Here is a 25352-nt window from a genome sequence, read left to right as displayed (position 1 = left end):
TCTACTTTTAACTCTATTCTTATTTTACTTTTGTAAAATTTTCTATTCTATTTTCTTATTTTTAGTTGTTGTTATATAATATTCACTCTAGTCTTATTTTCTGCTGTTTGCTTTTTATTCATATTGTTGCAGTGACTGGAGGAGCACAAAGACAGTGAAGGCTCTTCTATTCTATTCTATTCTATTCTATGTTGGAAAAAATTCTAATCCTTAAGTAAGATAACGATAAAAACTTGGACTCGAAGCTGAAAACAGGTTCAAACATAATGACACTATAGAATTTGATGACTTTATGTAGAATAAACCAAAAACACGTGCAGTGGTTAGCACTGGTGCCTCACAGACAGAAGGTCCTGGGTTCCATTCCAACACCAGTCGACGGGGGGTGGGACCTTTCTGTGTGGAGTTTGCATGTTCTACCCGTGTCTGCGTGGGTTCTCTCTGGTACTCTGGCTCCTCCCACCATCCAAACACACGCTCTGATAGGTTAACTGGTTAATCTAAATTGCCCATAGGTGTGAATGTGACAGTGAATGTTTGTCTCTATATGTTCAGCCTGTGATGAACCGGTCACATGTCCAGGGTGAACCTCGCCTTCACCCGTAAGTAGCTGGGATAGGCTCCGCCCCCATGACCCTAGTGAGGATAAAGCGGGTTCAGAAAATGAATGAAAAACCAAAAACACTTTATTAAATTAAACACATACTGAATCAAAACCAACAGATACAAAAGGAAAACACTTTTTTTCAGTTTTAAGTACATTTTGCTGATAATACTTAAGGTCTTTCACTTAAATACAGTTTTAAAACCAGAACTTGGATTTATTTAACCCTTTTAAGCACTCCTGTTTGGGGTTTTGTTTTGTTTTTAATAATTCCTTTTAAACCGACCTCCAGCTGCTTCTCCACCAGCGTCAACTCTACATCTGAATGACTGAACCACCGCAGGGGTCATAATACGGGAAACGCAACTGGGTGTGCCGTGTCATGTGATCATGTGACGTCACTAAATTCTGAGTACTGATTGGCCGGACAGGCTCAGGTGACCTTCTCGCGAGATTTTAACCGCAGGTATATTCAAGTGGAGGGGGAGAAAATGCCAGGCAGCAGAGGTGTTCAATACTGACCTGACGGTCCGTCTACGCAGCGGTACCAGCTTTGGTTCTCCTGACGGTCCGTCTCCGCAGCAGTACCAGCTTTGGTTCTCCTGACGGTCCGTCTACGCAGCGGTACCAGCTTTGGTTCTCCTGACGGTCCGTCTCCGCAGCAGTACCAGCTTTGGTTCTCCTGATGGTCCGTCATGCTCGTGGCCACGCCTAACATTGACTGAACAGCAGCATCTGGAACTGTCTCCACTGGTTTTCCCAAACAGGTCCAAACTGTGAAATGAATTATCAAACACAAACACATGAACAGGCCTGTGTATCGGCAAGAATCTGGTGATACGATACAAATCACAATATTAGGATCACAATACGATATATCATGATACTATTAAAAAGGCCATTTTTGTTTGTTTCTTTTTTAAATGATTATTTCCTTGAAGAATTGAATTCCAGCAGAAATCTGCACAAATCCTAAACACATTTGTATTTGATCCCAACAGGATCTAATGTTCTATCAGCAAATGTTCAAACTGTGTTCAAACTGAAATTCTGTTTTCCAGACATTCCAGTTTCAGATCCTGTTCAAATGTTCAGATTCTATTAGTTCACAACTAACATCAGAACAGGATTTGAGTTCAATCCAACAAAGGAACCAACATTATCGAATAAAAGTGTTAAATAAGAATAAATAAAATACACAAAAAAGAAAATCTAAAATGAACCTCCACAATATCTGCAATTGAATAAAAACCTAAAAATAGCGATACAGTACTTTTTAATATCGATACAGTATTGTGAAATGAAATATCGCAATACATTACAGAACCGATATTTTCTTACAGCCCTACACACGAATAAAAAAAACTGTTTACTGACGCAGAACTGAGGAACCAAATATGGGCGTGTCTATGAGCCCAGAGCCAATCAGAGCCCTCCTTAGATCAGGTCTAGACTGGAAACGTGTTACATCCTGAAAAAAGTACCAGAGTACAAAGACAGTAAACAGGTCAGAGTTAGAAACACTGGAGGTTTAACTCCGTTAGTAACACTTCAGATCACTCTGTGGAACACTGGGGTTAATTCATGGTCAAAGGAGCATTTGTTTTTCTGCAGATTTACAAAGGGGGGGGGGGGGGGGGTCCAACACTCCAACACTGACATAAATCAGCTGTTGGGACATCGTTCCGAGTGCAGAGTTCAGACCAAGCACTGAACTGACACCGAACTGAAGTCACATGGTACACTGCTGCATCTAACATGTAGCTCTGCCCACCTACTCCAGCCTCCAGATTATAGGACACCATAAAACAACATATAGAGTATTTACAACAATAATTCCTTTTTTTTTTTTTTTTTTTTTTTTTTTTAAATCAGTGATAGTTAACAAGACATTGTGGACAGAAAACAACAACAACAACAACAACAACAACAACACATAAACAAAGGGAAAATCAAACAAATAAACCAAAAGCAACAACAGCAACAACAATGACGGAGTAGTGACAAACAACAACGACAACATCATATTAAAATGGAAAAGATCTTAAATGTAAAGAGCAACTAAACAGTATAGGTTGGTTAGGGGGCAATAGGGAAAAGGGGAAGGGGGGGTGAATGAAAGGGAGAAAGAGAGAGGGGAGAGTGAGGGGGAAAATAATAATAGTTGTAATAATACAAAAATATAATAAAATATAATAATAATAATAATAATAATAATAATAATAATAATAATAATAATAATAATGATAATGATAATAATAATACCAGTAGTCTAATTTACTGGTACTATTGTGGCGGCGGTAGCGGCGGAGGAGGCCACAATACGAGTTAAATTATTTAATATTTGTAATAATGTATTTGTATCAGTTACTATATGTTTTGAGTTTATATGAACCAATTTAAATTAATATGCCTACATATTATAATGTATATTATAACAAATTATAACATATAGAGTATTTATGACAATAATTCCTATTCTATTCTATAAACTATCACTAACAGGAGGTTAATGGTTCATGTAACAGTATGTGTGATAAATGCTAACATTTGATTGGCTCTGAGCCAACAGACACGCCCATACTTGGCGCCTCAGTACTGTGACAGTAAACATTACCATAAAAAAACCTAACTCAATGAGACAACGTTCGACCTAATCCTATTTTCACCTCCGTTTTTCAGATTTCCATCATTTATTTAATAAATCTGTGTGTGTTTAGTGTTGTTTATTTGTGTTTTTGGTCACTTCTTCATACATTTACACTGTTCAGGGTGTGGTAGTGATGACAATGCGTTCACTGACACCTGTTCAACTGGACCTGGTCCTGGTCTCATCCAGGTCTCAGCTGTGGACGGGAAGTAGGACAGAGTCTCATGTGACCAAGGGTTTCATTCAGCTTCCAGGCCAGTGGATGCACACACACACACACACACACACACACACACACACACACACACACACACTGAATGCCAGTGACACCGACGCCTCCAGGGAGACACCGGCTACAAAGGCGTCCCATCATGCATCTCTGCTCATCTCAACACATTCACCCTTACATTAGAACTGACTGCACAAGTGCATCATGGGTAATGGCTCAATCAGAGGGTGAGGAGTCGTGTCAGGGTGTGTTCAGGGACTGATTTAGTCCCATCATCGCTTGATCTCATTAAAGTTCAGGAGCTGAGCTGAACGATGAGGCGTTCAAGGACCTGGACATTCACTGGGGGAAAAAAAAGAAAAAAAAAAAATCTGAGATTGAGTCCAGCCCAGTCTCATGTTCGTCTTATTTTTATGGTTTAATTCAGATTAAACTAAACTGAATACATCAGTTCAATTCAGTTCCATTGTGTCGTGGTCTGTGCAGGTCTCTGAAGTCCACCTCTGGACCCCCTTTAGTGTTCACTGGTCTAAACTCCTGGATGTTGTAGGTCTGGTTCCACCATTCCACCTGGACTCCAACTCTGGTCTGACATCAGGTCTATGTGGTCTGGTCTCATATCAGGTCTATGTGGTCTGGTCTCATATCAGGTCTATGTGGTCTGTGAGGTCCAGGTCAGCCAGGGTTTCCTTGGGGGCCTTGATGATCTTCTGGGATGGATGGTTTTTAGGTCACATCTGTTTTTTTTTTTTTGTGTGTGTGCTCGTTCATATTCCACATTAAATGCGACTTCTATCAGTTTTGAGTCTGAACTGAATGTGACCCTGAAGTGACCCACATGCACTAAAGAGGTCCTGAAGTGACCCACATGCACTAAAGAGGTCCTGATGGAATACCAGACCACGCAGACACACACTGTGTTTACAGAAGGAAATCTGGTTTTCCTCCGCTCCGACCAACAACTGGGACATTTGTCACATTTCAATGACGGAAAGGTCGGATAAATGCGACCTGGACGTTCAGACTGAAGTCACATTTAAAATATCAGATCTGGATCAGATTTAGGACCACATATGAAAGTGGTCCCAGTAAGTTTTAGGAGCGCATATGAAAGTGGTCCGGGTCAGATTTAGGACCGCACATGAAAGTGGTCCGGGTCAGATTTAGGACCGCACATGAAAGTGGTCCCAGGTCAGATTTAGGACCGCATATGAAAGTGGTCCGGGTCAGATTTAGGACCACACATGAAAGTGGTCCGGGTCAGATTTAGGACCGCACATGAAAGTGGTCCGGGTCAGATTTAGGACCGCATATGAAAGTGGTCCGGGTCAGATTTAGGACCACACATGAAAGTGTTCCGGGTCAGATTTAGGACCGCATATGAAAGTGTTCCGGGTCAGATTTAGGACCACATATGAAAGTGTTCCGGGTCAGATTTAGGACCACATATGAAAGTGTTCCGGGTCAGATTTAGGACCACATATGAAAGTGTTCCGGGTCAGATTTAGGACCACATATGAAAGTGTTCCGGGTCAGATTTAGGACCACACATGAAAGTGTTCCGGGTCAGATTTAGGACCACATATGAAAGTGTTCCGGGTCAGATTTAGGACCACATATGAAAGTGTTCCGGGTCAGATTTAGGACCACATATGAAAGTGTTCCGGGTCAGATTTAGGACCGCATATGAAAGTGTTCCGGGTCAGATTTAGGACCACATATGAAAGTGGTCCCCACGTCTTCACCTGTGTCCCATATTTGTGGTTTGTCATTTTTGAACTGGATTCATCTGAACAAAAGGAATGCAATTAATGATGGAACGGACCTGTCATGTGACCTATCATGTGACCCGTCATGTGACCTGTCATCTTCCATCATTATCCATGCGATTCTGTCACTAATTCTTTCTTATTGTTCATGAAAGCTATAAAATAAACTTACACTAGATTCTCCACAGTTGAGTCTCTAACATGAAAATTTTGACAGATTTCTTGCAGAAACTTTCCTGTTTTTCATCTAAAATGACACCTGTGCTTAAAGCAGAGGACGTTTGATTTTTTCTGTCCTGGTTTCTTGTTGAAATACAAACATTAACGACAGGTCCATGACTGGTGGTCGGGTTATTTCACTGCAGAGTTTTAATATTTACAAACCGGGTTCATACATTTAAAAGGGATGAAAAATATATGCGGACGTTATTAATAAAAGACGAAAGTGAGACGGTGCTGTGGCGTTAATGTGGGACCGAATGTTTCTGGAATGAAAACCTGTAAAATACCAAAAACAAAACAAAACACAAACCCACTGATGGGTCAGAGGAAATTAAACCTGTTTTAAAACAGGAAGTGGAAAAAACGCTGACACCGTTCATTCCAACCTGGTTTTATTTACGTCTCACTGATGGAAAGGAAGTGTTCCTAAGCCCCTCCCCCTCCCAGAATCCCCCACTCTAAGCAGGTCACGCTGAGCCGAATGCGGATGCTTCCACACCCAGATTATCATAATTAAACCGACAAACGTCACAGAGAATGAACTGCAACAAATGCACAACCAGCTGGGATGGTTTAGATCACAGCCTTGAATGATTCATTAAATGAACAAAAAAAAAAAAAACATGTCATCAAAGCAAAATAATAACATCTATACAAAGTCCAACTCATAGAACTAAGCTAAAATACACTGATTTAATCATTTATGTTTGTTTAGATTTCATATGTATATAGTTTTTTTTTAAATCTTATTTTACTTTTTACAGATTTTTTAAATGTATTTTCTACATATAACTTACAAGAGAAACAACAACCAGCAAATAATAGTGTATTTATTTATTGAATTAAACTGATTCTTATTCCATTTTCTCAGACAAAAAACAGTTTCTCATCATGTGCTTTAATGTTATTTTTCATTATGTTTCATTTCCTTTACATCAGTTCACTTTCCTTCAGTTCTACCCTTTATTTTCTACAGTGGCCCAGAGGTGCAACAGCCCAAAAACTTATCCACTATAAGAAAAAAGAGAACAGCCCAAAAACTTATCCACTATAAGAAAAAAAGAGAACAGCCCAAAAACGTATCCACTATAAGAAAAAAGAGAACAGCCCAAAAACTTATCCACTATAAGAAAAAAGAGAACAGCCCAAAAACTTATCCACTATAAGAAAAAAAGAGAACAGCCCAAAAACGTATCCACTATAAGAAAAAAGAGAACAGCCCAAAAACTTATCCACTATAAGAAAAAAAGAGAACAGCCCAAAAACTTATCCACTATAAGAAAAAAAGAGAACAGCCCAAAAACTTATCCACTATAAGAAAAAAGAGAACAGCCCAAAAACTTATCCACTATAAGAAAAAAAGAGAACAGCCCAAAAACTTATCCACTATAAGAAAAAAAGAGAACAGCCCTAAAATTATCTACTATATCTTTTTTAAAATAAGTTATTTTTTAGCGCACCGACCTCCACTTCCTGTGGGTTACTTCCTTAACATTAGCCACATTAGCTGAAGGCCTTAAAAATTTTCAGCCTATGCTTTTATTTTTTCTGGTGGCCTTAATTTTAAAGCAAGAGACATTTGGGTAAACATTCATTCATTCATTCATTCATTCATTCATTTTCTGAAGCTGCTTTATCCTCACTAGGGTCATGGGGGCGGAGCCTATCCCAGCTACTTACAGGTGAAGGCGAGGTTCACCCTGGACATGTGACCAGTTCATCCCAGACTGAACATATACAGACAAACACACCGTCACATTCACACCTATGGGGGATTTAGACGAACCAGTTAACCTATCAGAGCATGTGTTTGGATGGTGGGAGGAGCCAGAGGATCAGAGAGAACCCACACAGGGCGAGGAGAACATGTAAACTCCACACAGAAAGGTCCCACCCCCTGTCGACTGGTGTTGGAATGGAACCCACAACCTTCTGTCTGTGAGGCACCAGTGCTATCCACTGCACCGCACCGTCGCCCTCCTTTTGGGTAAACAGCGCCCCTTTAACTGAAAAGGTGGATGACGTTTTTTTTTTTTTTTTTTCTTATACTGGATAATTTTTTGGGCTGTTCTCGTTTTTTTTTCTTATAGTGTATTCCCCTCCGGTTTTCTCTCCAGTTTGTGTATATACTTCTTTAATCCCTTTCTTTCCGCTGCAGTTCCTCTTCTGGCCGCAGTGTCTCCTCCTGACCGCCAGGGGGCGAAGGAGCGGCGCGCGCGCGCACACCACAGGCTGTGTGTTTACTTCCGGATTAGCTTTGACTTTTAGCGTTAGCAAACGAGGTGAGAGATTTTTATCCATTTTAACCACAAATTACACCTATATTTGTGCTTATTTCTGTCTTTAAAGTGTCTTCATGTTGATTCACCGGTGAATGAACTAAAACCAGGTTCTGTTTGTTCGGAAAAAGCGCTTAGTTCCGCTAATGTTTGTTGATCTACGAAACCCGCCAAACCCTTTGAAGAAACATGATCATTTAGTGTCCATTTAGCCGCAATTTAAATAACATTAATTAAACTGATAAAATTACTAAAGATCTTGAATCTTCTTAAACTAATTTTGAATTCGGGTATATTTGTCTCGTGCTCAGAGCGGTTTTAAGCAGTTTTGGTTTAGATTTTTGGGGTCAAAAAATCTCGGAACATGTTATGAAAGACAGTGGACGAAAGATATTAAATTTAATGAAAAGTTGACGAAGTTCGTTGCAGATAAAACGTAGTTGACAGATTAACTAACATTCGTTGTACTCGTCTCATTTCATTAAATATGATTTAATTCTGATTAATGAACTCCGGTGAAAAGTGAAAGATTAAAAGGGTCAGGTCCAGGGGACACACATCTGATCCTGTTCTGTCTGCACTCACCTGTTAGTTTATTACTGTGATGAAGAATAAATGTTTGCATTAAATATATTTGACTTCTTTTCTAGACACATTGGTCCTTAATTAAATCATTACTGATTGATGTATTTATTTCAAATATGAATCTCAGAACTATGAAAAATAAATAAACAAAACACCTAAACATAAGACATATAATACATATTCAAAAAGGAGTGAGAAGAAGTACAACTTATGAACTCCACACCTTCTCCTTATATAATTAACAATAATTACCTTCCTAGTCTAAGCAGATCTATACTATATACTATAATATGACTGATACATATTATTAAATATAATTTGGTTTCTGGCTTTATATTATGATGAACAAATATAATATGATTTACATAAACACAATACAATAACACAAATATGTAAATACATATTCATACACACAAGGTGTATAATGATTACAGGTATAACGATAAACGGCGGTAAAATTGCCAACAGTTAGTATTACCATTTAAATTCTAATTCTCATGATAACCATGTTTGATTACCACACTTTTAGGGGAAAAACCCCAATGTACAGATCTGCTTTTATGTCAAATATTTGAGTATAATTTTAATGTATTACAATTTTAATTTTTCTATACCTAATATTTGGAACCAATATTCACTTTTAAAGTCTTTGAAAAGGTTCGTTAAGCATCTGTGTGTTATTTATGCAATAAATTATATACATTTTTCAAGTTGGATTTTTTTTGTGTGTGTGTGTGTGTTTTTGTCCTTTTATGTTTTTATAGTAGGTTAAAGTGAAAAAATAATAGACAGATGATATAGATGAAGTTGTGCTGAAAAAAAAAAAAAAAAAAACAGATCCCAAACATGGGTATAGTGAACATTTGTTTATATAGTATATAAAGGCAAAATCACAAGGACTGAAAAACAGACAAAATAGACTCAGACCACTAAGGGTTAATATTTGAATGTTTCTGCAACAGAAGGGACATTGTGCCAATTATTTTATTTGTTTGTTTTTTTTTTAAATACAACTTGGTTAAATTATTTCAGTGTACGTTTTAGTACTTTCTGAACAGTTTGAGCACAATTTCAATAATACCACGATAATAATGAAAACTGTGATAATTTTGGTCACAATAACCGTGATATGAAATTTTCATATCGTTACATCCCTAATACACAGATCTATACACACACATACATATATACCTACATCTATCGATCGATAGATATAGATACCCATACACACCTATACATACACATACTTGTCCATCTTTATAACACCCAGTTATGGGATAATAGAAGAATCGAAACCGTCCAAAAGTTTCCGATAGATTTTCCTAAACGTTGACCTCCGTATAGTTTCATATGTTATTGAACTCATCAGAGGAACGTTTAAGTGCATGTTCTGTGGGATTCACATGTTCTGCACTTTAGCCTAAACCTGGTCCAAATCAGTGACATTTGGATGAAACCGTGTCACTGAGCACATTTATAATATTTATGGTCAAAACTCTTATTTGATGCGGTCGTCATCCTTACTATGTTGAAGTACTTGGACACCTACTGACATACGGAACATACACTGGTATGGGTTCTATATGAACTAAGGTAGAACCCACTGAACACCACACATGGACCCGGGTCACCACTGGACCAGACCCTGTTCTAAACACTGGACCAGTTTGTCTGATGTGGAAATACTGGGATTTATCTGAAAGATACTTTTACTGCTTTATAATGAGAAAATGACTTTTAATGTTGGACTTTTAGATTTTCACCGTTTTTTTTAATCTCATCTTTATCTGTTTGGTCACATTTCTCTGTTTTTCAAAAATGTTTAACTGTTTGTCTTTTGTCCACCAGGATGGTCAAACAGCGGAGGACGGACAGGTAGGACACAGTCCATAAGGTTTAATTAATAAGGTTTAATAAATAAGGTTAAATTAAAGGCGGGTCACGTGACTGTGGCGTGTGCAGGTCTTTTGGCGTGACCGCGGTTCGATTCCCCGTTCAGAGGAAGACGCCTCCCACACCACAGGTACCGACCCCCACCCCCCCGTGGCTTTAATCCCACCACCGCTAGTCTGTGTCGTCTGTTCACGGTTCTGTTTGTTTTATTCAGGTGGCAGGGAGGAAGTGGGCGGGGCCAGGGACAGGAAGTGTCGACAGTCAGCCACACTGCAGCTCCACCACCAATGAAGAAGAAGAAGAACGTCAGAGGACAGAGGGCGGTCCGGAGCCGGGGGGTTCGGACAGAGGTCCAGAGGGGTCGAAGGTGAAGAGGCGGAGACTGGACGGGTCAGTGGTTCTGATGGCACCACCCACAGGACAGGACACGCCCCCTCATCTGCATTCAATTGAAGGCTCATTGGTTTGTTTCTGACAGGACCGATGAGGCGTTGACTAATAGACGGAGAGTCCCGGGGTCATGTGGTCTGTCAGGGGACGAGGGTGAGTCTGAGAGTGGTCGCCATGGCAACGGTTCAGACCAGCAGGAGGCGGAGGAGGAGGGTGGCGAGGACAGCCGGGCCGCCGAGGTGAGGAAACGCACAGTCTGTTGAATGAATCTGTGTAACGATGGTGACCTCTGACCTGTGACCCTGACCTCTGACCCTGTGACATCTGACCCTGACCCTGTCCCTGTGACCCCTGACCCTGTGACATCTGACTCTGTGACATCTGACTCTGTGACATCTGACCCTGTGACATCTGACTCTGTGACATCTGACCCTGACTCTGTGACCCCTGACCCTGTGAATCCAGACCCTGTGACCTCTGACCCTGTGACCTCTGACCCCTGCTCCAGCTGCAGACCGTGGGGTCGCTGAAGGTCACCATCCAGCGAAGCAGTGAGAGCAGAGAGTTCAGGTCGACGGAGCGTCCGAGCGCCGGCCTTCACTGTCACGTCTGTCGGATCACCTGTCGCTCCCTGCAGGTGATGCCTGTTTACCTGCTGTTACCATGGAGACGAGGCTCCTCTGATGATGCGACGCTGACGTTTCTGTGGTGGTGTTTGGTGCAGGTGTTTCGGGACCACATGTCTGGAGCGGATCACCTGAGGAGGCTGGAGCAGATCACACGGTCCGTCAGCCTCGACACTCAGACCCAGGACAGGTATGACTCACGGGTCACGTGACCGGGAGGGGGCGGGGTTTAGTTTGAGTTCACAGTGGTTTTAGTTCTTCCTCCTCTGACCTCCAGGGGGCGTCGGCCCGACCCGCAGCGCTGGTGTGACGCCTGTCAGACGCACTTCAGCGGCGACGTCATCCTGCATCGACGCACGAAGCAGCACAAGGTGAGAGGCGGAGCTCCGTGTTCAGGGACACGCCCCCGGTCCAAAACCTGATTGGTCTCTGTGGTTCCAGGTGTGTAAACAGGTTTCCCGTCCGTTCTGTCCCGTCTGTAAACGCCACTTCAGGACGCCGCGCAAGTTTGTGGAACACATGAAGTCACCTGAACACAAGCAGCAGGTGGGTTCGACGCCGCCGCCACCCGAAGAAGAGGCAGAAGGGGATTATGGGATGCTGAGTTTGTGTGTCATCCGGTCAGGTGCTGCTGGAGGAGGCGCAGGAGGAGGAGCTTATCACCGTGGACGCTGTTGGCTGCTTCGAGGGCGAAGAGGACAAAGTGGAGGAGGTGGAGGTCGACGAAGATGAAGAGAATGGAGAAGATGAAGAAGCAGCCGAACCGGAAAGGTCAAAGGTAAAACTGTGACATCATCAACGCTGAAGACGCTCATGCGTGAAGAAAATAGAATGAATGGAGTGTGTGCAAATAAGTGGACGTTAACATTTAAGGAAAAAGGACGAGGGTTGAATTTATGCTCAGTTTTACTACGATGACATCTTCATCTTTGACCTTTGACTTCCTGTCAGGTTCAGTTCTGTAAATCCTTTGGCTTCATTGGTGTTTTTTTTTATTTTTTTTATTATTATTCATCAGACGTTGAACAGACTCAGTTTAATTAGTCTGAGTTTAGGACTGTGTGAAACTTCAGTAGAAAACTAACATCAGCTGATTTGACTGAAAATACAAAGATAAAAGTACCGTCTAAACACACAGACGGGACATGGAACTGGACGGCGCTGGTTCTGTGGACCATCATGTCGGTGTTGAAACTGCGTTTGTGTTTCAGATCGCTGATGCTGAAGAAACGCAGACAGAGGACTATGACCCCAACACCACATATGGTACGTAGAACGTAGTTACCATGGCAACAGCACTGACAACGTTCTGCTGTTGGTCAACCACGCCCACATCATGAGGACTAATAGAAGAATGTCAGAGTGGAACCAGGGTTAAAGAGATGAACTGGATGATTCAGTGTCTGTCACTTTAATACAAACGAGCAGCTGCTGGCCATGCCCCTTTCCTGTTGGATCCATGGATACCATCATGTCCATCACCTGTCAGATCCTTTGTTCGTCTCAAATCTAAAACAGATTTTCCAAATCGAACATGAATACAACAGCCTTCAGTGAATCAGTTTCATAAATATTTGAATTAAATACCCATTAATCAAAGACATGACTTAATGTTCGTTAATATTAAACTCAAACCAAGGTTATTATCATTAACGAAAACTAATGAAATGATGAAAACTAGAATTGAAAACGCATTTCCATTAACTGAAATAAATAAAAACTATAATTAAAAGAAAAAACGATAACTAACTGAAACTGTATTGTGTGTTTATAAAACTAACTAAAATGGATGAAAATTATGGATAAAATTCCCTTAGTTATAGTCTTTGTCAATGTCGGATTGATAAGAAAGCAATTTATTTTGCTCTAGCAATTTTAGCTAGCGGCACCATACGACACTTTTTGCTCCGTCACTTGTGTTCACTTGTGGTTTCCAGTCGTCTTCTGGTCCCCACTCTACCTGGAAACATGGAGACGAAAGCAGCAGAGTCCTGTCTGGGATTGATTTGAATAGGAGCACAGAGAAGAAGAGAAAAGAGACCACTGAACTACAACTGAACTACAACTGAACTACAACTGAACTACAACTAAGCATTTAGAAAAAAATGAAAACTAATAAAAACTATCAAACCTGCTCTAAAAACTAATTAAAATGAACTGAATGAGAAAAAAAAGTCAAAACTAACTAAAACTAAACTGTAATAAAAAATCCAAAACTATTAGAACCTTGACTCAAACGAACGACAAAACACAATGATAACGATGTAAAAGGACGTGAACGAGACACAAGATGAAACCAGATCAGACCAAGTCAAAGAAACGAAGCGTACGACGTCAAACTGCTGTGAACAGACGATTAATGAGTTGAATTCAACTGTATTTAAATATTTGATAGAGCTGACGATGCGTTCACTTCCAGTTAGACAAAGGAAAACTGGTGTGTTTTAAAAACAGTAAAGTGTCTTCAAAGCCTTTGTCCACAGAACATGAACATGTTTGAATGGTTCCTTCAGGTTCATTTAATGTCTGTGTTTGTTTGAGCAGGAGCTGGGTTTGTGGTTCCAGTGTCTGGGTTCATGTGTCGACTGTGCAACAAGTTCTACCACCGAGAAACAACGGCCCGACACACACACTGTAGGACACACACACACTACACCAACCTACAGGTATAAACACACATTACACTAACCTACAGGTACACACACACACACACACACAGGTATGAACTCATTCTCAGTTAAAGTCTATTTTTTCTGTTTGTCTTTTTCAGATTCACAGACTGAGGAGGAAACACTGTGGAGGAGGAGGAGCAGGAGGAGGAGGAGGAGGAGGAGGAGGAGGAGCGGATCAGAACACACCTGCTCTGAGCTGACACTGTAGAACAGACTGAAATAAACCCAGAACCAGGTCCAGGACCGTCCTCCTGTTTCCACCCTTTAAACCTGCAGATGCAGAACCGTGCCTTTGCTCTGACCTCTGGTGTCTGTTGGATGAACTGCAGCTGCTGTGGTCCACACCAGAGCCATGGAACCAGAGTTATGACACACTGTGATGTGTCTGCTCCGGTGGTCACATGGTTCATGTCAGCCTGAATAGATCCTAATGAACTAAGTGCTCCAAACAGCAGTGAGTGTGTTATTGACGCTAAATCTAACATAAGCCCCACCCACCTGTTGTGTCCCTACTGTGTGTACTGTTGTGTGTGTTCTACTGTGTGTACTGTTGTGTGTGTTCTACTGTGTGTACTGTTGTGTGTGTTCTACATTTGAGTAGTAGGCGTGGCCACTGAAAGGACTGACTTTATTACTGTGAAAATGCACATTTAGGGCTAAAGGTTGGTGTTAGCTTGGATAGGCTACTTCCTTTAGTGGTGCTAACTTTACCAGTTCATTCATTCTGTCATTGGACTGGACTGGTACGGAGATAAACAATGGACCATTTGAGTTCTCCTATTGGACGACTGTGGTTCAATCAGAAAACAGTATTTACCTGTGAACACTGTGTGTCTGCCAAGCTCTGCTCTGAGAACACACACAATAAGGCATTAACCACACGATAGCATACAGGCTAACTTAGCATGTTAGCGTTAGCACGGCTCATAAACTCAGTGAGTCGGATCTTCCAAACGCAGTGACAGAAGTTTGTCCTCCTTTATCTCATGAATTAGAACTGGAATGAACTTTTACTGCTCAGAGCTCAGATCGACAGTAACTGTCCTCCTGATGGTCACATGACCTCAGCTGACAAACTGAACCAACACCAGCAGGTTCAACAGAACAACTCCAATCCAACCCACAGAACCACATTTGGACGAACGGTCCCTTCCCTTCGAACCTCCATCATTGTAGTTGTAGTGGTTCCATGTGAACCTCCATCATTGTAGTTCTAGTAGTTCCATGTGAACCTCCATCATTGTAGTTCTAGTGGTTCCATATGGACTCCAGCTGAAAACCCAACAGAACAGTTGGATCAGATAGAACTGGATCCAAACACCAACACAGACCAAAGAAAACAGAATTTACATCAGAAAGGTCACTAATACAGGAAATAGACTGGACCAGTGGAAAGATGACCGTACCTGATCACCTTAGAGCTGGAGTTGGTAGATCAGCACAAATACAAATGAATGTGTTCAGACGGTGGAACACTGAATGGAGGAACTATTGGCCCCGCCTCCAAAACCAGGAAGGAGGTACATATTTCACTGACAACAGGAGTCTGTGGAAGTGTCACAACTCTGATTTACAGGTTCAGGGTGGAGGTCAGAGGTCATGTGGTCTACAGGTTCAGGGTGGAGGTCAGAGGTCATGTGGTCTACAGGTTCAGGGTGGAGGTCAGAGGTCATGTGGTCTACTGGTTCAGGGTGGAGGTCAGAGGTCATGTGGTCTACAGGTTCAGGGTGGAGGTCAGAGGTCAAACAAACATCTGATGGTTGATCTTGAACCAGATGAAGGCTTACCACCAACATTTGTCCAAACCTGTCTGAAGATCTGCTGTTGGAGCTAAGCTAATACAGTATTAGCTTAGCTGTGTGGGCTAATACTGTATTGTAATCCTGTTTTTAAATCCTCTATTAAAACCTGTTCCTTCTCTTTGGCTTTGATTTGTTCTTGACTGTTTTGCTTTAATTTGGTCTTTGGTTTATTTGAATTCAGAACTGCTAATTATTAACTGTTATTGTCAGAACTATTATTATTATTATTATTAGGATGATGATGATGATGTTGGTTCAGACCATCCAACCTGGTGTGAACTTGTGTCCACTGTGGTCACATGACTTCCAGTTTATCCACAGGTGAAGGACCTGCAGACCACTGGCACCCACATCTGCACAAACACATGGAAACTGGACCAAAGCCCTTTAATGGTCTGTACTTAGAGGTCAAAGGTCAGTCCTGTCCTGGTGACCATCTGACAAACGGACCACAGTTTAGTGAAACGACCCCACACAGACCAGACTAACTCAGTATGACATCATCCACAGAGACCCGGACCGTTGGAGACATCACAAGTGGAACAGGTACAGGTCCAACTGACCCTGAACTGAAGAGGTCAACCTAAATAAGCAGTGAACGCATCATGGGTTTGTTTACAGTCAGAAACATAACGACCACTGATAGAGTACAACTGGTTTATTTACAGGATTTATGCAGCAAGCAACAACAGCCAAGGCCTCTGAGCTGTCCGTCTGTCTGTCTGTATCTGAATTAGGACTGGGCCTTCACATCCACACACATCTAAGGAGGCCGCTCTTAAACTCCCTCTAAATCTGCCCTGAATAGAAATTTGTTTGAGTTCAAATCTGGGTCTACAGTGACTTTAACAGTTTCAAAGTTGAATCTACAATAAAATCAGACAAATTTATTTCCAGATGTTTCATCCCATTGACCCCAGATCCACTGACACTGATTTGAACTGAACCTTCAGCACAGAGGACAAGCAGAAGCAGTTCTGCTGTGGTTCTACACCTGTGTCTGCTCCAACAGCTGGACAAGAAACTGGACCCAAGTACAGAGAATAAACACAACTGAGCACGTGACAGACATGTGACCTCATAACCTTTAATGTTGTTTGTAATTAAACTGATGGTACATCTAAGGTTCGGTTCTACAGATCCAACACATTCACACTGAGTTTATTAAACGTCAGCTTCAGCAGAACCAGAAGAACTGTTGGATCTACTGTAGTTCTGTTCACCTGCTTATTGTTTGGGTCGGTACCGGATGTTGACTTCGGTTCAGTGTTAAATCTTTCTACTTGTTCAGGATCAGTGAAGGTTCTGGACTCACCTGTACCGGTTCGGGTCCAGGGTCGGAGTCCGTGGAACATCCCGGGTCCCGTGAAAAGGTTTATCCGAACCCCTCATGGTCCAACTCTCAGGTCCCGTGGATTCGGAGCCGGTCTGACCCACATGTCTGTTCCGCACTTCTGCCTCCTTTAACTCTGAGCCAATCAGCGGATGGACCCACAGGTACCGGACCCACAGGTACCGGACCCACAGGTGAGCTCTGGTCCAAACACCTCAAAGATGAAACCACATTTTCTTTTCTTCTTAAACTTATCATCCAGAGTTCTGAAGAACCATGAGACCACCTCCTCCTCCTCCTCCTCCTCCTCCTCCTCCTCCTCCAGGAGCCAGTACAGAACACCCGTTTTTTGATCTAAACATAAATGAGTTCAAACACATGAAACTGTTTCATAAAAACCTCCAGAAGTTTCATTCAATAACTGAACAAAAATGAGACAGTTCAACTCAATATTGGATTAAATGTCTTATTTTAACTACAGTTATCTGTCAGTGCAGAAAGAAGTATTAATAATAATAATAATAATAATAATAATAATAATGATAATAATAATAATTATAATAATTATAATAATAATAATTATAATAATAATAATTATAATAATAATAATAATAATAATAATAATAATTATTATTATTATTATTATTATTATTATTATTATTATTATTATTATTATTTTAAATTACTATTGAAGTGTGTTTTTCCACCAGGGGGAGTCAAAGACCACCTGAAAGCCGATCGGACCCTGTCATTAAACTTCTTCCTTAGAAACGTGTGAAAACTTCCTCAGCATCAATATTTATATTTGATTTAGTTGAAACTCTTCAACGTCAGTGAATAAATGAAAACTGTCATGAACACCTGAAACAGCCTGAAACAGAGGGACCTGAGAGGGACCAGTGAGCTTTAGTGAAGGTCCAGATCAGCTGTTTTTCAGATGAAACCCATCCGGTGTTCAGAGGTTCTGGATGAGTTGGACCTGCAGGTGTTGGACCAGTCCTGGTCCTGGAGGTTCTACTGGTCCAGCATGAACACTTCTGTCATGGATGCTGTGGTTTTCATCTGTTGAATGGTTTCCTCAGTTTGGTTCAGTTCCATATTTAATAAATACTCGACTCATTGACCAGTTTGGTTTAAACCTGAGTTCTGAAGTCCAATCCGTCTGTTCTGGACCAGAGGTCTAGAACCAGCTGAGGTTCTGAAGGAACTGGACACTCTGAGACCAGTTGAGTGAAACATCCCTTTAATGGTTGAACATCACAGACACAGTGAAACCACCGGACCGGTCCCGGTACCAGTCAAACACATACAAACAGGACAGACGGGTCAGTGGGACCGGCTCAGGACGGGTCTGGGCAGCTGAACAGCTCCAGGTCCAGGGCGTAGTCGTTCAGCTGGGTGACGTAGTCCTGACAGGCGGTGGAACTACAGTGTGTAGGCCACGCCTCCACCACGGCGTCCGAGTCCAGAGGCAGACGGTACCTGCAGAAAAGAACACACTGAGCACCAGAACCGGCCCACGGGTCAGAGGTCAAATCTACGGGTGGACACACTGACTTGAAGGCGTTGCCAAGGGCGACCTCTGCCCCGCCTCCTCCCATCACCAGGTACTGGTGTTGGTTCTGGATGATGATGGAGCTGCAGGTGGTTTTCTTCACCAGGTCCACTTCGGTACCTTTACTGACCGCCTCCAAGTCTGAAACAAAGAGGACCAGGAGTTTATGGGGATGGACCGGTACCAACCGGTACCAACCGGTACCAACCGGTACCAGCCGGTACCAGCCGATACCAGCCAGTACCAGCTGATACTCATTAACAGTGGACAGATAAGACGCACCTGTTTTTTAACTTTATAAAAGTATTTTTATGTCAAATATCAGTTTTTATTTCTAAAGTTTCCATTTTCTTTTCTTTATCAGTATTTTCTACTACTGAAGGTTCTGTTTGTCAGAACCAGCCTGGACCCGTGGTCGGTGTTTGGACCTGAGTGGGTTTGTCTGAGAAACATGTGACTGCGTCAGTAGAAGGTGTGGAACTGACCTCTGTCCGTGTTCTTCAGGACTTCATCTACGGTGGCTGTGAAGGACACAAAGTCTCCTTCTGCTGAGGTCGACGTCACCAACACCTTGAAGGCTGAACAGAGGAGACCGGGTTAAGGTGGACCCCAGCACAGGACCGCCCAGGGTCCAACAGAACCATCTGAACAGGACGCAGAACCGTGGGGGCGGAGCTACGGTGACACATTTAACCAGGTGCTTGATCACGCCTGATCTTTAAGACAAATGTCAGAGACACATGCACAGATGGTTCTGATGGTTCTGGTTGGAGGTCGGACCTTTAACAGACCTGGTTCTGTTTTTAACTGTGTTTATTCCTTCATTGATTCTGGTCATTTGGACCAAAACCCAAATGGACTGAATCCAGTCCAGACCGGACTGACTCTGAAACACTTTTATTCTGGTCGTTTTCATTATTAGTCTTTTATTGTGACTTTTTAGAGTCATGTGATCATGGCTGTTCTTTACTGACGGTTCGTTTACTCTGAACAGTCTTCATTCATTAAAGTTCAATCTAATAATCATCAGAACTTTATATGAAAGACTTTTACAAAGTGTTTTTAAATGAAACTCAAACATAAAGAAACAAAAATCCCAAAAGCACAAGGTCGAACTATCAGAACCAGAGACGAGATGAAAAGATGAAAAAAAGAAAAGAAAAACCCAGAGAAGGTCAGAAGAACAGACGAGAGGAATATAAAAAAACTGATGAACAGGAAACATCTGAGCACCAAACAAACAAACATCCCATCATCAACCACATTCACAAAACAACAAATAAACAATATTCACAACGTTTGAAACTGATCAAAACCTCTGATCAGTTTAACGAACAAACAAACAAACAAACAAACAAATGAACAAACGGTTCATTAGTGACGAACGATTCTGAAACAGAAGGAAAGTTAGTAGAGTTTAAACCAGACTAAACCAAGTTAACCAGACTAAACCAGACTAAACCAGGTTAAACCAGACTAAACCAAGTTAAGCTAGACAAAACCAGACTACACCACAGTATGAGTTTAAACCAGACTAAACCAAGTTAACCAGACTAAACCAGGTTAAACCAGACTAAACCAAGTTAAACTAGACGAAACCAGACTACACCACAGTATGAGTTTAAACCAGACTAAACTGGGTTAAACCAGACTAAACCAAGTTAATCAGACTAAACCAGGTTAAACTAGACAAAACCAGACTAAACCACAGTATGGGTTTAAACCAGACTAAACCAGGTTAAACCAGACTAAACCACAGTATGGGTTTAAACCAGACTAAACCAGACTAAACCAGGTTAAACCAAACTAAATCAGGTTAAACCAGACTAAACCAGACTAAACCAGGTTAAATCAGTCTAAACCAAGTTAACCAGACTAAACCAGGTTAAACCAGGCTAAACCACAGTATATGAGTTTAAACCAGGTTAAACCAGACTAAACCACAGTATATGAGTTTAAACCAGACTAAACCAGACTAAGCCACAGTATGAGTTTAAACCAGATTAAACCAAGTTAACCCAGGTTCAACCCGGTTCTACCCAGTCTGGGACAGTGGTAACCATCTGAAACTCAGCGTTCTTCTGTTTTTCGTCTTTTTCGTTGCGTTGGTGTTGGTTCTGACCGTATTTGATCTGGGGTCGACAGGTTTCCTCGGTCCGTTTTGCCGCCGTCAGACTCAGGTCCACGTCCCCTCTGTACACGGCACATGACGCTAAACAGAAACACAACAACAGCGAAACAGCGTCTTTAATGGGTCACATGAGCAGAATGAGCCAATCAGAGGCAGCCTTACCCATCATGCACTGGCACCGTCCGTCCACACAGAGGCTCTGCAGCTTCTGCTGCTCGTACGAGAACTGTTTGGTGCACACGCTGCCTGAGAACACACACCAAACATGACCTATGACCCCTGACCCTTAACCCTGACCTATGACCCCTGACACTGACCTATGACCCCTGACTCTTAACCCTGACCTATGACCCCTGACACTGACCTATGACCCCTGACTCTTAACCCTGACCTATGACCCCTGACACTGACCTATGACCCCTGACGCTGACCTATGACCCCTGACGCTAACCTATGACCCTGATACTGGCCCTGACCTTTGACCCCCTGACCTATGACCCCTGATGCTGACCTATGACCCTGATGCTGAGGGTTTAACAGGAAACTTCAGAAGATCAGATTAGACCAGAGCTTGACATGCTAACAGTTTCCACCCACTGCCAGTGTTTATGCTAAGCTACGCTAACAGACATCATGTCAAAATGAACATTTTCTGCAAATTCACTGAATAAACAGTTCAGATAAAGTAACACTGACAATTTGAAAAAAAACATCAAATAAATACTTCAATATCACTAAGGAGTATATAAGAAACAGAAAGAATGTACAGAGTTAAATGTGAGAAAAAACAAAAAACAAATGACACGTTCATGACTTGAACCGTCTGCTGAAACTACAGACACCAAGAGAACTACAAATCCCAGCGTCCAGTGCAGGTTCAGCATCTCACCTTTGTCCTGAGGTTCGTAGACGCTGAAAAGGGACTCACTGGTCCGGCCCACCCTGAACCCAATCCGGACCCGAAACCCGACACACAGGAAGTACTCAGATGGAACCTAGCAACCAGACAGGAAGTGAACACAGGAACCTAGCAACCAGACAGGAAGTGAACAGAGGAAACCTAGCAACTGGAAAGGAAGTGAACAGAGGTAACCTAGCAACTGGACAGGAAGTGAACAGAGGTAACCTAGCAACTGGACAGGAAGTGAACAGAGGTAACCTAGCAACCGGAAAGGAAGTGAACAGAGGTAACCTAGCAACCGGACAGGAAGTGAACAGAGGTAACCTAGCAACGGAGCAGGAAGTGAACAGAGGTAACCTAGCAACCGGACAGGAAGTGAACAGAGGTAACCTAGCAACTGGACAGGAAGTGAACAGAGGTAACCTAGCAACCAGATGGACAGTGAACAGGTCTGGGTGTGACTCACGCTGTCCGCCTGGATGACCACGGTGTTTCCGTCCAGTTCGTAGTGTGAGATCAGCGGCTTCGTCAGGTCTCTGAACTGAAAACAAACATCATCCACTGAGTTGACGTTGAATCACATGACAATCTGAAGAAGCTTAGAACGTCCAAAAATAAACAAAACAAAGGAACTGCGTCATAAGGGGCGGAGTCATGAGTGAGTTCACCGGTCTCAGGTCTTCGAGGACAGCGTCCACGCCCGTCGGCAGCTGGATCTGCATCACAGTCAGACCAGACTCAGTCCACAGCTCGTTGGGAGGAGGTTGAAACCTGAAACCATGGTAAGACACAGTAAACAAACAGTAAACAAACAACAGCAAACAACAGTAAACAAACAACAGCAAACAACAGCAAACAAACAACAGCAAACAACAGTAAACAAACAACAGTAAATAAACAACAGCAAACAACAGTAAATAAACAACAGCAAACAACAGTAAACAAACAACAGCAAACAACAGCAAACAACAGTAAACAAACAACAGTAAATAAACAACAGCAAACAACAGTAAATAAACAACAGCAAACAACAGTAAACAAACAACAGCAAACAAACAGCAAACAACAGCAAACAAACAACAGCAAACAAACAACAGTAGACAGACAATAGCAAACAATAGTCAACAAACAACAGTAAACAAACAACAGCAAACAACAGTAAACAAACAACAGCAAACAACAGTAAGCAAACCCCAGTAAACCAACCCCAGTAAAGCCCAGTAAACCCAGTACACCCCAGTAAACAAACCCCAGTTAACCCCCGTAAACCCCAGTAAACCCAGTAAACCCAGTCCTGGTGCTGGTCTTACTTGGCACAGGCCACCAGGTGTGGATCCTGGATGCTTCGATCTGAGGACGACAAGTGAAACTAGAACTGTTCATGTCTGAGATTTAAGAAATGTCACAAAATTAACAGAAAATCTATTGCGAGATTATTATTATTATCATTCTTATTATTATGGAAAGGGGCGTGGCCTGTAATGCCACTGTGGGCTGTGCTTACTGTTGGTGGTGTCAGGTCCAATCATCTCCACCGTCAGGTCGAAGTTACAGTTTTTAGGACGAGGTGTCGTCTCGTAGAAAACCGTCTTCAGCTGCAAACACAGGACGGGCGTTCAAGTGCATTCTGGGAGATATTAAGTCAATACATTATCAGCTGGATTAAACCACACCCACCTTGACATGTGACACACCTCTCCCATAACCTGTGGACACAGTGATGTCACCATTCTGCGTTACCTAGAAAACACAAACAGGAAGCTGAGGAAGCAGAAACTGAAGCTGAAACTGGAGCCGAACACGACAGAACCGAACAAATACAGGTACGACATTCACACCGACAGCACCTAAAGGGTACGTTTATGCGGAAAATAGGAATAAAATATTACCTGGATGGGCGTGGCCACTGGGCGGCTCTGGCTCAGCTGGACCTGCCTGGCCCCGCCCCCCCGTATAAAGCGGACGTTGATGGTCTGGTCCAGGTTGGCTCGAGGGACGACTTTAGAGTATTCAGTGAGGGCCTCCAGAGTCAGGATGGTATCCTAGCAACGCACAGCATCAGGAAGTAAACAGAGGAAACCTAGCAACCAGACAGGAAGTGAACGGAGGAAACCTAGCAACCGGACAGGAAGTGAATACCTGGATGGCGCTGAACCCTTGTCCGTAGTGCTGGTCCTGCATCATCCAGGTCAGGATGGGGTTACTGTAGTGGATCCGCCCCTTTAACACAACAAACGGCTCTAATGGATCAAACTGATGATTATTCACATGACGTTAAAGCTAACGACACATCTCCAACATGATGGCAGCAACAGGGTGCATTATGGGACATGAATGACCTGATGAAATGGTACAAGCTCTGATTCAACAAAACATGTTTAATGTTCAGGTTTGTTTATGTTTTGAATTCATTTAAGAATCACAGAAATATTTAATATTTACATAAATCATAATCAGCACTAAAAAGACAATGTCATGGTGTTAAGTTTATGAACATTTAATATTTCATATTTAACATTTCATATCTGAGCCTGGACCGAACCTTGAGCAGAACTGTCATCAGGACGTACGCCGTCGTCTCCACCGTCATTCCGCTGGCCTCGTCCGGTCTCAACCAATCAGAAGCCACACCTGCCTCCTGCCAGTACCGCAGCACAACGGGGTTTCCTGTCAACACAAACGCACCTTGAATTGACCGCAACTAACCTTTGACCTCTGCCTGCACCTTGAATTGACCCCCACTGACCTTTGACCTCTGCCTGCACCTTGAATTGACCCCCACTGACCTTTGACCTCTGCCTGCACCTTGAATTGACCCCCACTGACCTTTGACCTCTGCCCACACCTTGAATTGACCCTCACTGACCTTTGACCTCTGCCTGCATCTTGAATTGACCCCCACTGACCTTTGACCTCTGCCCCTCCTCCGCCTCATGCACCTTTCTGTCGGGCCAGCCCCTCCAGGCGGCTCAGCAGCTGATTGGCTGCGATGCTGTTGGGGTCATTCAAAGTCAGGGCGTAGGTCGCCACGGCGAGCACATGAACACTCTTCACACTCGGGGCATGACGGGAGATGTAGTCTGCTGCTGAGGTCATGCTGTCCTTTTGGAACTGAGAGAAAACAGAAGAATTCAAATGAAAACTATGGATGAATTCTGAAACATTTAACAGAATATCAGGATAATTTTGAAGAATGAAGCTTCTGTTGGAAAGTGTTTGTAATGTTTTCAAAACCTCCCAGTCTGTCGGAGCCTCCAGACAACAGGATGAAACTGAACTGTTTGTCAGTCAAACAACCACATGAGGATGAAGATGAGGATGAGGAAGACATGGGGGATGCCGTGGTCTCACCTGGACCTGCAGGTGCCGGTCTCTGATCCTGGTGGCTTTATGCAACGCAATCAACACGAAGGATGTCAGATAGACCGACTGGTCGAGAGCATCAGCGCCCCCCGCCTGCAGCCAATGGAAAAACACATCAACAGGAAATGAAACCACAGAAGAAGAAGACGAAGAAGACGAATATGATGATGAAGAAGAAGACAAAGAGGAATAGGAAGAAGAGGAAGAAGAGGAAGATGAAGAAGGAGAAGAAGAAGACGAAGAGGAAGAAGACGGAGGAACTCTTTTTTCAGTTTTAACCTGATTTTCAAATATTAGTTTGTGACATGTCAGAGGTCAAAGGTCAGAAGCTCTGTTTTCTGAGTTTCA

The 25352-nt window shown here is 42.6% G+C and overlaps 2 protein-coding genes across 2 annotated transcripts in view; one reads left to right on the top strand and one right to left on the bottom strand.

Annotated features, from left to right (window-relative positions):
- Positions 1-3387: 3387 nt before the first annotated feature.
- Positions 3388-15845, top strand: ciz1b (cdkn1a interacting zinc finger protein 1b). The gene is made up of 14 exons (XM_030143159.1): positions 3388-3480; positions 7633-7756; positions 10187-10213; positions 10273-10361; positions 10446-10621; positions 10710-10860; positions 11130-11258; positions 11346-11437; positions 11525-11618; positions 11689-11793; positions 11873-12025; positions 12459-12513; positions 13792-13913; positions 14018-15845. Exons 1-14 carry the CDS (start codon positions 3388-3390, stop codon positions 14117-14119), a joined length of 1512 nt encoding a protein of 503 aa, XP_029999019.1. The 3' UTR covers positions 14120-15845.
- A 2453-nt stretch (positions 15846-18298) lies between these two features.
- c5 (complement component 5) overlaps positions 18299-25352 on the bottom strand; it is a 42105-nt gene continuing 35051 nt past the window's right edge. Inside the window, 16 exon segments of the mRNA XM_030143158.1 lie at positions 18299-18536; positions 18612-18750; positions 19095-19187; positions 20732-20821; positions 20903-20986; positions 21630-21735; positions 22108-22182; positions 22310-22412; positions 22952-22991; positions 23146-23236; positions 23319-23381; positions 23531-23683; positions 23781-23861; positions 24184-24308; positions 24581-24752; positions 24993-25097. Of these exon segments, the coding sequence (XP_029999018.1) occupies positions 18395-18536; positions 18612-18750; positions 19095-19187; positions 20732-20821; positions 20903-20986; positions 21630-21735; positions 22108-22182; positions 22310-22412; positions 22952-22991; positions 23146-23236; positions 23319-23381; positions 23531-23683; positions 23781-23861; positions 24184-24308; positions 24581-24752; positions 24993-25097 (1662 nt within the window). The 3' untranslated portion in view covers positions 18299-18394.

This window comes from Sphaeramia orbicularis, chromosome 9, assembly GCF_902148855.1.
Source record: "Sphaeramia orbicularis chromosome 9, fSphaOr1.1, whole genome shotgun sequence".
Taxonomy (NCBI): domain Eukaryota; kingdom Metazoa; phylum Chordata; class Actinopteri; order Kurtiformes; family Apogonidae; genus Sphaeramia; species Sphaeramia orbicularis.
Note: the sequence above shows the minus strand (reverse complement) of the source record. Positions and strands in the feature narration are given on the sequence as shown.